The sequence below is a fragment of the Marmota monax genome, unplaced genomic scaffold (assembly GCF_021218885.2).
Source record: "Marmota monax isolate L192 unplaced genomic scaffold, Marmota_monax_Labrador192_F-V1.1 WCK01_AAM20220418_F8-fsc00119, whole genome shotgun sequence".
Lineage (NCBI taxonomy): Eukaryota > Metazoa > Chordata > Mammalia > Rodentia > Sciuridae > Marmota > Marmota monax.
Window position 1 is genome coordinate 2,186,369 of NW_026694771.1, and position 15,654 is coordinate 2,202,022.

A 15,654-nucleotide genomic window follows, 5' to 3' on the forward strand; every position below is an offset into this window, starting at 1 on the left:
TGCCAAATGAGTTTTTATAATTATACTAGGAATCTCTGTTCTACTATTCATATCACAATCAACTTGCATATACATCTTAAAGTATTCAGGCCTTTTTATATTGAAAGATAATATTTTACTCAATGGTCAGAAATACTCTGTCTCCATCCCCTTCACCTGCTTGATGACTAATTTCTTCTTTTTGCCTACAGTTATCTTCTCCTGATTTTAAAGTTCTCAAAAAAATGAATTAATAGGTAAAGAAATGAAGTGCAGAGGAAGGTGTTTTATACCTCATTTCTGTGTCATCCTTTAGAAGGAATCTCCATTTGAATGTCCTTTAAACATTCAAATCCAACAGATTAAAAAAAAAATCTGAATTTATTCCTCCCCCAATCTTCTCCATTAAAATACCATGGCACGGGGCATTAAAATATCACCCAGCGCCTCTTTAATTAGTGAGGAGTTGGTGCAAGCAGCCCCTTCCCTCCAACATCTGTCCACAGGTCAGGCTAAGACCCTCTTGTGAACTCTCTTCATTTCAGCCATTCAAACCTCTGTGGTGGCCTTTTCTTCTCCTTTTGTTTTTATTTAAAAAGAAGTAGAGGAAACATCCTCATGCAGCGCTTTTTAAATGAAGTGACTTGTCAAGTCCGAGACTGTAGCAGTAATCTGAAAGGCAGTAAATTTAGCAACCCTCACTTGCACTGACAGCCTGTCGAGCTCTTGAAACATAAATAGCAGTGGAGACAAATCGCTGCTGTTTTCCTATTAAGCTTTGGCCCACTGGCCTCATAGCCTTTCAGGAGCTTGTGGGCCCAGCCTGGGAGAGCAGCTGCTTTCAAGAGCAGGCAGGAGCTCTCGGGTTGGCTCCCACTCCCCCTGGAGGTGTGCTCCTGACACTGCAGCTGGGCCCCACCCCACTGGGATCCATCAGCTTCCCAAAAAGGCTGAAAAACCTGGGCCAAGACGGGGGGGGGGGGGGGGGGGGGGGGTGCTGGTAAGCAAAGGCCTGCAATCCAAAATGAACATCAAGAAGGCAATTCCTAGCTCATGCATTTTGGACTTAAATCAAGAAGCCAATTGCCAGACCCCTTATTATGGTTGTGTCGACCCTGACTGGTCACCAAAGGCTGCCCACCTCGTGTTAAATAGAAATGTTTTAAGAACATCCCTTTAGTTCATGCTTAAACCATTTCTTTTCCTGTTCCGCTCCCAACACTCACCCTTATTTTTCTCTTCATTACTTATGTATTGACTTTAAGCAAGAGCAGTTCTCTAAATTGGATCAAACAGCTCATTCAGCACGGCCTACCAGAAGAAGCGGAACTGGGATTTTGGGGTGAGCCCAAATGAGATCACAACAACATCAGGACCGGTAAAGAAAGAGTAGAGGACCAAATGGGGTTATCATCTTCTACTGTGTTTTAATTACATTTCAAAGGCCTCTCTGGCAGCCACAAAACCCTGCCTAGCAATCCTTCCACAATGCAATTGCCCTGCTGAGTTTAACACACTCACTTACAAAATGCCAATTGATTTATGTGACTCTCAAAAACAGCAACCGCTGCTCTCATCTCTCTTGATATTTAATCCTCAGCCATTGCAAAATCACTAATGACAAGTCAGGTGTTACCCTGCAGTTCTGATGACAATAGCAAAAGATCTTGGTTGTTGCTACCTCTGTCCAGCAATTCAAATCTTTCCCTACCTCCCCTAGTAAGAGGTAGGCTGGAAAACAACCAACAACTGCAGGAATCCTTATTTCTCTTTTATTCTCCCAAAACTCTTTTGAGTATTTTTGGTATATTTTCTTTTCCTCTTTTTCAGTTTTACCTCTTTGCATCTTCTACCCCATGCCCTTTGGGTAGTCAAAGTGAAATAGGACAGTGAGTGCTTGCTTTATGACATAGTGCTTGTATTTGTCCATTTTCCACTGCTACCAAAAATACCTGAGGCTAGCTTATGTATAAAGAAAAGAGGTTTATTTAGCTCATAATTGTGGAGGCTGGAAGTCCAAACACCATTGCAACCACTCTGCCCCCAGGTTATATCAGATCCTGGTAGATGGCATCATGGCAGGAGCATGAGCAAAAGGGAGGGATCACATGGCAAGAGAAGGAGGGGGGAGGGGCTCCTCTCCTACAACAACCCTTCATCCAGAACTAATCTGAGAACTAATCTGGGTCCCATATAAATACATGTCCTTCTAAGGACAGTACCTACAATGACCCAATCACTTCCCATGAGGCTCCCCCTTTTCAAGATTGCACATTATGCCAGACAGGCACAGTGGTACATGCCTGTAATCCCAGCAGCTCCAGAGGCTGAGACAGGAGAATCACAAGTTCAAAGCCAGCCTCAGCAAAAGTGAGGCACTAAGCAACTCAGTGAAACCCTATCTCTAAATAAAATACAAAATAGGGCTGGGGAAGTGGTTCAGTGGTCAAGCACCCCTGAATTCAATCCCTGGTGCAAAAAAAAAAAAAAAAAAAAGTACCACATTACCTTCCCTAACATCACCACTTTGGAGACCAATCTTCCAATCCTTAGGGGACACACTCAAATCATATCCAACACCTGACAATGCTATATCTAGTGGTTTGAATTACCACTGATGTGCAGAAAATACATTCAAATCCACATTCAACCTGAATCTCTTATCAACCCCATATTTCTATTGAAAGTACTCAACAGAATATCTCCAGGAAATCCTGATACCAAACATGTCCAGAATGACAGTCATTAATTCACTCAAAAAAAAACAAAAACAAAAACACTTCTTAATTTCCCAAGTAATACCAACTGCGTTTGCACCAGGAAGTCACTAGCTCCCAACCAACACACCACATTTAGAATATATTTCTCTGGCTGGGGATGTGGCTCAAGCCGTAACGCGCTCGCCTGGCATGCGTGAGGCCCGGGTTCGAACCTCAGCACCACATACAAACAAAGATGTTGTGTCCGCTGATAACTAAAAAAAGTAAATATTAGAATTCTCACTCTCTCTCTCACTTTAAAAAAAATAGAATATATTTCTTCATACTCGAGAATGTCAGCATTTTTGTGCAACAATGGGTTTATATTGCTAATGGAGGAGCTCCTAAAAAATGAGTGGAGACTTAAATTTTTAAATACCAATTTTTTCTCATTTATTGCTTTATTTGATTCTCTCAATAAGGATGTTCAATGAAGTGGGCAATCCACAAAAAAAGATAAAGTCTTTCTTTTTTACCTCCTTTATCTGTAACTGAGTTGCAATGCTTTGGAAATTCCCCAAGTGCCCCCATTCTCAGCTTCCCACTTTATACTCTGTAGAAAGAAATAGAACAGATGCAAAGAAATTAGAATTCAGCAAACTCTAGCCTTTCCCAGCAATTCAATGATAAGGACAGCATGCCTAGTTAGGAATATGGACTCCAAATGTCCACAGACCTGGTTTAAACCTCAAATCTCCCTGACTATCATTATAAACTTGGGAAAGTTCCTCGTCTACTATAAATGTGTGTTTCCTTGTGTTCCACATCTGTAAGCAAACCCCCAAGCATCATGAATTAAATAAGATAATGTATCTTGAGTGTTATTACTCAGTGAATTAGCATAGTTCCTGGCAAGTGTTTAAGTGGTAGCTCATGCAACACTGACTCTACACTGTTTTCTTGAATTTTCAGTGGTTTCTAACATTGTCCTGCATCCTGGGGATACAGTGATGGGCAAAACCAGATGAGGTCCCTACAGTGGGAAAGTCTTACAATGTAATCATAACTATTCTTTGTGCAATTTCCCTCAAAGAACTAAACATAGTGGACCTAAACTTCAAGCATTGCATTTAGAAGAACAATATATAATAATTGATAACAAGTATAGAGTAAAGGTTTAGTATTATTAAAGAATGCCAAGACTGAAATGATGTGCAGATGGCAGTCCCAGGTCAGATGCTGAACTAAAACTATGTCAGCTAGCAAAAAAAAAAAAAAAAAAAAATACCTATGAAGCAAAACTGCAAATCATAGTGAATTGGGTCTTTCTAGAGGCCAGGAAAAAATAATGCCAGAGTGTTTTTCATTTTTTGCCCATGCACATCCATTGAGCCAAAGAAGTTATGAATTTTCTCTGGCTTATCACTGGTTTTTAGGTAATAACTACACCCTTCCAGGCTACAGAAGGCATGGGTCAATATACCAAATTCACATCCTGCTGTATCTTACTGTTTCCATAAGGAATATTGCTCTATCTGAGTGACTTTCCTCTTGCACCTCAAATATCTTAATAGTTCAATGCCTCTCTCTCTAGGGAACTCTCCCTTCCTTTCATTTCCATTCCTCTGGCTTAAAAATCACCCTCATTGCACCACCTCTGTGTTTTTCTTCCTTTACTCCCTTAATGCGCTGTTTTTCCTTATTCTTCTATGATTGTTGCTCTGGCAAGGGTGGCTGCTCCCTTTCCACCTTCTTTTTATCAGGATCACTTACCACTTCTCACCCCTCCCTTTCAGTGATGAAAAGCGGGGATGAGAAGTGGGTTCCACCTTTGGACAGCAACCTTGTCAAACACTAAAGGATGTCTCAGGTGAAATATAAAGCTGAGAAACAAAATCTTCAAAGGATCTGGAGGGAGACCTGGCTAGAGATACAAACAGAACCCTATCACAGCTCTCCTTTCTAGAGTCTTCTCTCTGTTCTTTCCCTCTTCTTCTTCTTCTTAGGATTTGTGTGTAGACCATGCTATGCAGAAAAGTAGGCAAGGGAACAAAACCAGAAATAGGTGAGCATGTCCTTAGGAAGAAAGGAAAGAAAAGAACATAAAACATATTGTAAGAACAGACACTTGTTACCACATTTGAAATTTGCCCAGGAAACTTCAAATGGCATCATTGATTTTGTGATTCTGTTTTTCTTTTATTTTTATAGGCAGAAGTTCATAGCTTGCTTGTGCTCACTTTCTTGACTCTCTATTCCAAACACAGACTCATACAACACACAAATACACACCCACATACCCTGCAGGATGAATTTCAGTTCTTGCTTTTCTTTAAATTAGGTGTGTTTGTGTTGATAGCTAATGTGTTTACAGCCACTTGCTTACACATAAATACTCAAATTCAGTTGAGTTAAGGGAATGTCAGTGCCATTCCAAACACATCTTTCCTTTAGCAAAACATTGATGTACTGAGATGTTACAAGTCTCATCTCAGAATAGTGGGGGGGAAAAATGTATCCGTTTCCTGATGTCCTTAGATTTCTACATTTATAAATGAAATACTCAAATTAAGCAAGTTCCCTCAATTGTATTTCTTGCATCTCAAACAAAGGGAAAGAAAGACAGATATCTTAATGATTATTAGGGTAATAGTATTGTTTTACAAATCTTTTTAATGCAAATAAAAGAGAAGTTTTCATGTCCTGGGGAGTTTTCAAGAATAGTGCTCTGTTTGGGGAGCAAATATTAGTAGGTTAATGAATTTGCATGGTGTTTGCTAAAAGTTAAGAGCAGAAAGCTTATACATAAATAAGTAGCTGCAGGGGTGGGGCAGCAGAAAGAGAAGAGGAGAAACAGGAAGACAGTGGGAAGAAAAGAGGGAAAGAGAGGAAAGAGAAAAGAAAGAGAAAAAGAAGCACCATGGAAATGAATTTAATTCCAAATAAATGCTTGCTTAGGAATGCCTGGTTGACCTTGGAATCTCAATAAATGAACATTTTGGATTCAAACTACAGATTTCACCAAAATGTGTTCTTCTGAGGCATAGTACTCAGAAGGCAACACCTGGCAGACTTTAATTGGGGTTACCCTGGCTGACTTTTCTCCACATTAGGGAATGCCAAAGAGAGCATTTTTCTCTTGCCATGAGCTCTAGGCACTTCTTTCTGACTTATAAAGAAATATTAAAGGAACTAATATGTACAACTTGAGTAAACGGTGACTAAGAGGGCATACGCTAATTATGCACAAGAGTTTGAAAGGTGCAGACACGGGGGAGGATGAGAAGTTCTTTAGGCTGGTAGCTGAATATTGCCAGGAGACACCCAAGCACATTAAGCAAAGGGAGATTTAAACTAAACACTAGATCCCAGAATAAATATAACATTCCGCTACATGAGCAAGCTGGTGGAAACTGGTTGAGATGTTTAAAATACCAAAATATTGAAATTTGCATTTCAAGTCAATATTTAAACAAGGTTAGGAAATAATAGAAATCAGAAAGGACCTGAGTTGTAGTCAGAGGGCAAGTCATCAGAGAACTTCCACAACAGGCTATGTGTTTCTGGCCTGAAATTTTTAAGTTTAGAGAGTCCAGGAAATGGTGGCCAGATCCTAGTCAAAGTGACTTGAAAGAACTGGAGAATAGGTACAACTATGGGCACAGGCACACTGGGGCAAAGGGGAAAAAAGCAGGAGAATCTGAGTGCATTTTAGAATTTTGTGTCTCAAAATTAATGTGATCTATTCCAGGCCTTAAAATAAGAACTGCCATTGCTGAGAGGAAAAAAGATGGCATCTTATCAGGCCTGTGTCCACAGGGGCCTCTGCTAATTTCTGAACTGATAACTATACACCACAGTCACAACCTCAGGACATGGCCAGTGAGCCTCTTCCCTAACAGCAGAGTGCTCCTACATACCCTTTCTTCTCCCAACGAAGTGGGGCTCTATTAGAATCATTTAAAGGGAATGGGCTTTTATGACAGCATCTCTCCCAGAAATGCCGACCACCTTTGGTTATCTAGCTCCATTCTCTTAAGCTGTATGAATTGTTGGATCTGACTTCTATCTGCTATGTATCTTAATTCAAGTCATCCGTGTATTACTTCATCAAGGTTGCCATACCAAAATTACTATATACCTACAAATAAGGTTTATGGATATGGAGGAGGGCAAGGAAGAAATCCTAAAATACTCTGAATCATCTTTACATCTTCTCATTATAATCTAGCATTACTCTCAAAATCAATAGTGCTACTTTACTATCTATTCCACTTCTGCACTCCAGGTTTCTAATTAGCTTATACCTATTTCAGCCTGTTAAATAAAAACTGATTGTCAACATTGCCATTAGTCTTCAGAGTACTAATGTTCAGCTAGAAGACCGGTGGCATCGAACAAATAGCATGACTTAGTCCATAAATGTATATAAACACACAAGATTTTTTTCCCTCCAAGCCCAAATCCTGCCCAGTTAATTTAATAAAAGGGCTTATTACTCCAAGATTTCTGTTTTCTTTCCAAATGCATTTCACTCCTATAACATGAAATTAGATCTGACTTCTTGCTTGAAAATGGAAAAATAAAAAGAACACAGATAGGAAAAATAACTAAACCTTTTATAAATAATATTCAGCTCTATACCATAGGCCAATTCTGTAACATTTTCAGTTGAAGAATGTACTAGAGATTGTCCAGAATTTCAGAACCAAATAATTGTATGTAACGATTGCCTGTTAGTTGTTGGAATTGCCAAGTTTCCTCAAAACTAGTGGTACTGATGTTGACAGAGACTTAATGCTTAGAGTATTCCTGACAGTTGAGTTATAGAACATTATCAAAGGGGTCCTATGTTCTGTTGGGAGCCTAGTTAACAAGCTTAGCTGACATATTTAGACAGTGAATTCATGTCCATGCTGGCTGGCTGTTATGTTGATTTGGCCATCAGGGAATTTCTAGAAAAGGAAAACAGCTTGTGACATTTCAGCAGAGCTATTAATTGGTAACATTTAATGTAGGATGACCAGGAGCAAGATTCCATCATGGTGATGGACTGTATTCTTGAACACCCTCTCCAGTTGCTCTATCCTAACCCAATAAGCAGTGGAGTCTTGAAATCTGGAGGTGAAGGGATTTCAATTCAACTGAAGTCCACAGGCCTTTTTAGCCAAGCTCTGGCTAAGCTCTTCCTGCTGTGCAATCTTTCTTTTCTCCACCTTCTCTTTCCCTTTTTTCATTCTCTCTCCTTCCACTTCCTCATCCCTCTTTCTCTCAATCTACTCAGAAATTTTATTTAATCAGTTATGATCCATGTGAGGAAAATTTAAACAAACTTTCTTGTCTTGAAATTTCTTTACTAAAATGGACATAGCCAATTTTGTAGATCTTTTTAGAGCTGCTATGTCCCCAGCCCCAGGTGCCACAATCTGTTGCAAAACGTACCATCAATAGCACATTCTCATGGATCTAACTCATGGCCTGAAAGTCTCAATGATGATATTATTTTATACAAAATAAGGAACCCATAATAGCAAGACAGGGTTTAGCACTTGATCCTTGTGAAAAAAAAAATTGCACATAAAGTGGCAGAGTGGTGATTTCACAAAAGGAAGCCACTTCTCCTTCTAATAGCTACTTTGAAGTTTAAAAGTATAATTGATGATGTCAGTGCTTCACCCACACCCTTCAGAGTGCTTGACAACTTGTATGGACCTCCCCGCAACTACTACTTTATACCAAACCCTTAAATAATGACTGGTGCATATGAATATATAAACACTCCAGCTTTGTACCTCATGATCAAGATGTCTTTAAGTGGGACATGTGTTGTCCCCAGAGCTTCCTGAAAGATCGACTCAAGGTTGCTTTTGGGGGGACTCAGCTTGGTATCACACTCTTGTTTGGTTTCCTTCTCTTCCAGATTCCCTTTTTCCACTCCTTTATCAGCATCTTACAACAACAGTTCCCATTTAATCACTTTTTACAAGATTTTTGTCTTAGGGTTTGTGTCTGTCAAATATAACCTCAGAAAAAGCATATTGTCAAAGTATTGAAAAGTCATGTCAGTTTATTGCTTTTAAAAAGAAAAATGAGACAGTCTGCTGTGATTTCAACTTTAAAAAAAAATCATACAAACTTTTTTTTTTCAGGAAGAGAATTTGAAGGAGAAGAAGAATATCTGGAGATTCTTGGCATCACCAGGGAGCAGTCAGGCAAATATGAGTGCAAAGCTGCCAATGAGGTCTCCTCAGCGGATGTCAAACAAGTCAAGGTCACTGTGAACTGTGAGTATGGTGGCCACAGCAGCAGGTGCTACATGCCCAGGACATGCACCTCCACCTCCAGCAAACTCGAAAGATTCCATTAGCAAAAGAGCGTCACAGTTCAAGCGGATGCTCTTTTGGTCAGGGATACACATTTATACATCGGACACATCCAAGGGCAGGATTTGGCCTTTGAGTTTGATAAATCAACTCTACCAATTCTAAATATAACCCATAATACATTTAACAATAGCCTTTGTCTTTTACTCGGGCTGCAGAATTAAGAAAACATGATCAGACAACACTAGCATTTCTGGCACTCATTATTCTGGCCTTTGTGGACACCAAGGTCATATTACTTTGGAAAAACCAACCATTTGTGTCTGCTTTAGCTAGAATTTCTATATTAATGCATTGTTTGTCAAAAGGTAATAGGCCAAGATTATATTTTATCCTCTGCTATTTAACTAATTGACCTTCTTGAAAACAAATTCAAGCCACTGTGGTCAGATGCCATGTGTTCCTGATGGCTATCAGGGATGCCTCATAAGTTAATTTTAGTTATCTATTTGTCCCAAAGTACAGGCATTAGAAAAGAAGATTTCACTAAGATGCATAGGTAAGTGAGCATACTTTGAACTTCTTAGATGAAAGAATCCTTAGATGTAGTTCAAAAGGGGGAGGGAGAGAGGGAGGATCTATAAGATGTGTGTCACCAGCAAAGGAATAAAGAGAATTTGTTTGCCTTATTCAGTTAGGAGTATCTTTCTGTATCATTCAAATTTACATTTCTACATCACACAATTGTGGTTAGTGACAGGGATGAAGAGATATCCTGACAGGTCTTCCCTTCTAGGAATTTCACATATATACATACCCCCCCTCATATACCCTACCTACACACATATGCACACATATTCACACATAACACACAAAGGCACATGTACACACAGGCACAAGCATTTAAACCCACCTTTGAAAGTGTGCTTTAGACTTTGTTGAGTTGCATTCTGTCATCTCACGTCCTCCATAACAATCACCTCTGTGCCATCATCTGTATAAATTCTATGCATTCTTCCCCAAAAAACCTGGCAAGATAGGTATACTTGACTCCACTTTAAAATTTGAGAAACTGAAGCCTAAGGAGTTGAAATGCAACATGGAAAAAGAACATGGAAAGCAAATATAAGAATAGGGAATGAGCCTCAGGTCCATTTAATTAAAAAAAAAAAAACATGCTCTCAAGAAGAAGAGAGAAAGGGGAGGAATTATCAATTCTTTTTATCTACTATGAACATCTTAGAATTAAAGGATTTACTTTTTATTTAAACTTCATAATAAACCTATGAGATAAAAATTATTAGTCTTAATTTGGAAATTAGGAAATGCTTGTGGAAAAAAAAACAATAAAATAAAAGGTGACTCATCATACACACACCCAAAAACAAAATTAGGAAACTGAGGCTAGAGAGCTGATGAGCCCTGCATGAGATGACTCAGTATGTTAGTCACCCTTCTGTCACTGTGACCAAAATGCCTGATAAGAACAACTCAGGATGAAAAATTTATTTTGGGCTCATGATTTCAGATGTCCATGGTCAGCTGACTCCTTTGCTCTGGGCAGAACATCATGGCAAAAGGGCATGGTGGAGGAAAGCTACTCAGTTCACAGCAGCCAGGTAGGAGAGAGAGCAATAGAGACAAATAGTCCAAGGCCACACTTCCAGTAATCTACTGCAGTGACCTACTTACTCTAACCATACCTACACCTACAGTTATCATCCATTAGCCTATTTAACTATCAAAGGATTGATCCAGCAAATGGATAAAGCCAGTGATCAGGTCACAGTCCTAGTGGTTACCCAAAATCTCCATCTCTGAGCCTTGCTACACTGGGGGATCATATATTCAAAATGTAAGTTTTTAGGAGACATTCCAGATCCAACCATAACACTGAGCCTACACTTGGGGTGTTCTAATACCCAGGGTCTTGCTCAGCCTTTTAGCTTTCTAAAATAGTGAAATCTTTATACCATAGATGGAAGAATCCAGTAGATACAGCTGTGCTATGCACATTTATGGTCTTCATTTCCAAGAGCAAGAGGCGGCATTTGATGATCTATGATGTGCTTTTATTCCTAGCTGTCTCCAATTTTTTTAGTAATAGAGTTTTGAAATGCCAGTATTATTATTCTTTTCTAGTACTGGGTGTGTTTCAAAGACACATTAATGATCTCAATGTTATAAAATGCTTTAGGTCCTTTTTTCACATGAAAGGCAATTTCTCTGGATGTTTATATAAGTTTATAATTAGGTTAGTTAGCTTCTTTTATGTACACATAACTATGCCATCATCTTCCACCTCTTTCCTGACTTTTGGAGTGAAGATTTCATTTTCTCTTAATTGACCTTCAACTTAATTAGATTTCTGAAAGTCCAATCACGGAGTAAATAGAAAATATTTATGCTTCCATTGTATGAAACATCAAAGTGGTCTGGATTGCAGATGGTTCCCAAGATCAAAGCTAGCCGTCTGGGCCCTATTATTATTGGAGCAATTAGTCTGACATTGCTCCTTCTTCACTGTCCCCAAAGTGTAATTTAGGACAGAAGAAAATACTGATAATTTTCAAGAAAAGACTTTTATGAAAATGTGAGCTTTTGCTAGTGAGGAGTGAACCACAGAAGAATAAGGACAGAACCTGAAAATTCTAAAAGGACACATCATAACACATTATATGGAAAGCTATAATGAGTCTAATCAAACATCCAATATGCCCTATCCAGCAGGACCCAGCACATACCTGATCTTATAAAAATTGCTCAGTAGATATTTACCAAAGAGGTAGCAAAAACACAAAGTAAACGCTGCACCCCTAACATCTCTCCAAACTTCACAAATGATACTGATTATAATTCAGCAAGAACATTCTAATATCAATTTCTTTTGGAATCACCTTTTTACCAAAACTTCATAAACCACATCTACATTATATTGGAGCAAGGCATCGCACCAGTTGTCATGTTCAAACAGCTCATCTAAACATTATTGTATTAAGTAGAGGAAGTCCCCAAGATTAAATTATGGAGGCAGACTGCCTGGTAAAACCCTTGCATATCCAGAGATGTATCCAGGATCACTACTGAGGCTTCAGTTAAGCTTCCTGATTCCTCTTCCTTTTCAAAACACAGGCTTAGGCATAGAGTGAAGGGATCAGGACGGCTAAGATAACTACTGGCTAAAGAGATTATTAGAAAGAACAGACCCCCAAATACCACTTAAAATCCCACACTGGTAACTTTCTCCTGCCACCACTCCATTGATTCATTTGCTCAGTTGCCAACAGATGTTTGTTCCAGGGCACTGAGAGGCCAGCGCCGTAAACCAGAGAGACATAACAGTTCCGCCTGTTGAGCTCACAAGCTGGATCCTACAGTTTCTTCTTTTTACTTCTCTGTGATAACCCTTCTCTGTGGTAGGTCTACAGCATAGCACATAGCCATTTTACAGGCAAAATCTATTTTCTAAGTTGTAGGAGGTCTTGGAATTTATGGAAAGCTAAATTATTGGCTCAAAATCTCTTCAATTAAATAAGCTTAGTAAAATTTATGAAATAGACAGGACTCCTGGCTTTCTGTATCTTCCCCAGAGCATGACTGCTGATTTTTTCCAGTTACCTGCCCTAGGGAAGAGTCTGTCCTTTCATTGCAGATTCCAGGTATAATCCCTCAATTTCAGTTCCCACAGTGCATTAAAAATTTCTACTTATGAGTCTGTCTCACCCCAGTGCCCACTATCCCTCGGATAATATCTAGCACATAGCAAATGCTCAATAAATACAGGCTATTAGTTTTATTTGGACTCTCCCTTTAATGGACCTTTTTCCTATTTCCAGAGAAATTCTTCCTAAAAGCTTCTTCCAGCTCTCAAGTCTATTCCCTCCCCCATTGGTCTGCTCATCTTTTCCCCCCTCTTCTGCCTTTTCATAACGCTCCACGTAGGTCCACACTATCACTCTTCACAATTTCTTTTTTCTGTTCTTATCTCCCTTTTCACACAACTCTGCTTCATTCCGCTGTCCAGAGTTAACCAAGCCAATGAGCACAGATGGTGGGAGACATGAGACGTAGGAGCTTCTACAGCCCAAGCTTGTATTTGATAGCTGCTTATTTAGAGGAAGCAGAGTATTCACTACTGAATCCACAGGTAAGCCTGGAGATACCAGTTGTCTCCAGATAGTAGATAGATATTTTAACTGGACTCTTCAGGGCTTTGATTCCAAAATCACCTAATGAGGAAACTTTAGGAAAATAGTTCTTCACTATTGAACATGATAATGTGGAATAGTCACCTTCTCTAGGTAGTCATAACTATACCTATCCAGTCCCCATGCTGACCTTTAGTTTATTCTTGCATTTTGGAAGGTGACAGGAAAGACACATCCTAAAATCTATTATGAGATCTTCAGAGGAAATATTCAGCAAAAAAAAAAAAAAAAAATTCATCCAGTGTGTTATAAATTTCCACCATAATTTTACTTTGTGGAGAAGAACCATGATTTTTCTGAGAACTTTCAGAGGACCAAGACAATCCTGAGATTCCACATACATTTACTATAATCATCACACTGACAGAAACCAACCAAGTGAAGAGGTGTAATGGGCCTGGTCTGCCTCAGAGAGGAGGAATAGCAACTTTATTATAGACCTTTTAATAAATTTAGTATTGCTGGTACATAGTAAGTAATTTAAAAAATGACAACTTGAATCAGTCTTACTGTTAGTCTTACTGTTTCTAAATTTTCTGCAGGACAGAGCCTTTATTATTGCCTGCACCCTCTACTTCTGCCGCCTTCTTACACTACTGCACACTAACCTTGGAAGATAATCGATATCATTTCCATATAGACAGGACAAAAACAAAGCTCAGAAAATGTAAGCATTCTCTGGCACACAATCAAAGAACTTGTGAGAGGCAGACCTGGGACTCTAACCCAGGTCTAACTCCCAAGCCCTCCCACCTTTCATGAAAATACCTGAGTAACAGTAGTTGAAAGAAAGAAAGAGAGAAAGAAAGGAGGAAAGAAAGAAGGGAAGGAAGGAAGGAAGGAAGGAAGGAAGGAAGGAAGGAAGTTAGGAAGGAAGGAAGGAAGGAAGGAAGGAAGGAAGGAAGGAAGGAAGGAAGGAAGGAAGAACTTCAATGTTGAAAGTGCTTTCCTGGGTATGGCATTTGATATTTACCTTTATATCATTTGATATTAACCTTAAAACCTGTATGTGAGATAAGTAGGCAGGTGCTGTTATTCACAGGTGAGGGACTGCAGGAAAACATGTCTATGGTAACCACCTAAGTGGCACAGGGAGGTGCAGAATGGAGCCCGAATCTCCTAAATTCTAAAGTGGCATTGTATCTACTATGTCAGTCCATGTTATGACATTTTTTTTGTTTCCTGTGAATAGTAGAAATATGTAACACTTACCTTTCAAGCTATCAGTGTCCTCTCTTAAATGGCATTTTTTTTTCCTTTTTAGGAATTCATTGCTGACTAAAAAAGCTCATTCAAATGGACTTAGAGCAGAGAGGTTCAGAGCATAGGTTCCAGAACATGATAGATGGGTCCAAATCCATACTGCTCCAAACACTGGCCTTATGAATTTGGAAAAATTTAACCCTCTGTGTGCTTGTCTTCTCATTCGTCAAATGGGGTTAATGAGACAGCGCTGTGACAATTATTTGAATAAAGAGGATTTCTAAAGCCTAGTACAGTGCTGTTCATGCCTATGAATGCTATAAATTATATCCTTCATTCAAATTTTGTTCTTTTACACGATTATTCCCAAAATTAAGAAGATTAAGTGAGTGACATTTTATTTCTTAAGCCACTGTTATTGTTATCATATTCATTCTAATTCAAAGAATCTTGTTATTGGTGATGTAAGAATAAGAAAGCCCTTATTAATATTTTCAGAACCTGGAATTTTGAAGTAATAAAAACTGGAAGAGTCCTCTGACAATTGTAAGCTATTCCAAAGTCACGTAAAGAATAACAATGGATCTCTGTGCAGCATTTTTATGAAGCCTCATTTTTATTATAACCATATTTGGAGCAAGGACATCTATTATTTTAACTACAGTAGGCATGCTGCAACATGATTTGTAATAATCTTTCTTAGCCTCGTCTATACAGAATTCATTACAAATGAATTTTGAAATGTTCATTCCAATAAGCCATGAAAGAACAGACCTGCACCATAGTGTCATTTGAGAAATATTAGGAACAATGAGCTCTTTACATGCCTATCAGTATTCATGAATTTACTTTAGCACAAGAAACTTCCTAGGTTTTGAAAGAGAGAAGCAAGTGGTTGGCCTTGATAATTGACCAGTGTCATCCTTTCTCAAGATTAATGCCCTTAAAAGTGTTCAACCTAGTTTCTTGCCAGCCACAGCATGCTGGAACCTCTGATGGGCTAATGAATGTCACTTACCCATTCAGGTTCACAACAAATTGGGAAATAAGTAAAGGAATATGTGAGACACAAATGCCCCATGTTTAGAGGTAGTAGCTTAGTGGGTTTGACTTATCCACCCCCCTAGATCTGGCTGCCCTGGGCTGGGGAAGCCCACCCACATGCGAACAGGAAGAAGGGGCCCAGACAGACTTCTAGCTTAGAGAAACAGAGGAAAACCTCTGCTCCTGCTAGAACTTGGC

General features: G+C 39.1%; 1 protein-coding gene across 3 annotated transcripts in view; it reads left to right on the top strand.

The window, feature by feature from the left end:
- The window catches only part of Lsamp (limbic system associated membrane protein), a 608,883-nt gene that overhangs the window by 551,225 nt on the left and 42,004 nt on the right, over window positions 1–15,654 (top strand). For all 3 annotated transcript variants that reach the window (XM_046425212.2, XM_058572824.1, XM_046425213.2), the window contains exon 4: window positions 8,828–8,962. In XM_046425212.2, the coding sequence (XP_046281168.1) occupies window positions 8,828–8,962 (135 nt within the window). The remainder of the gene's footprint in view (window positions 1–8,827; window positions 8,963–15,654) is intronic.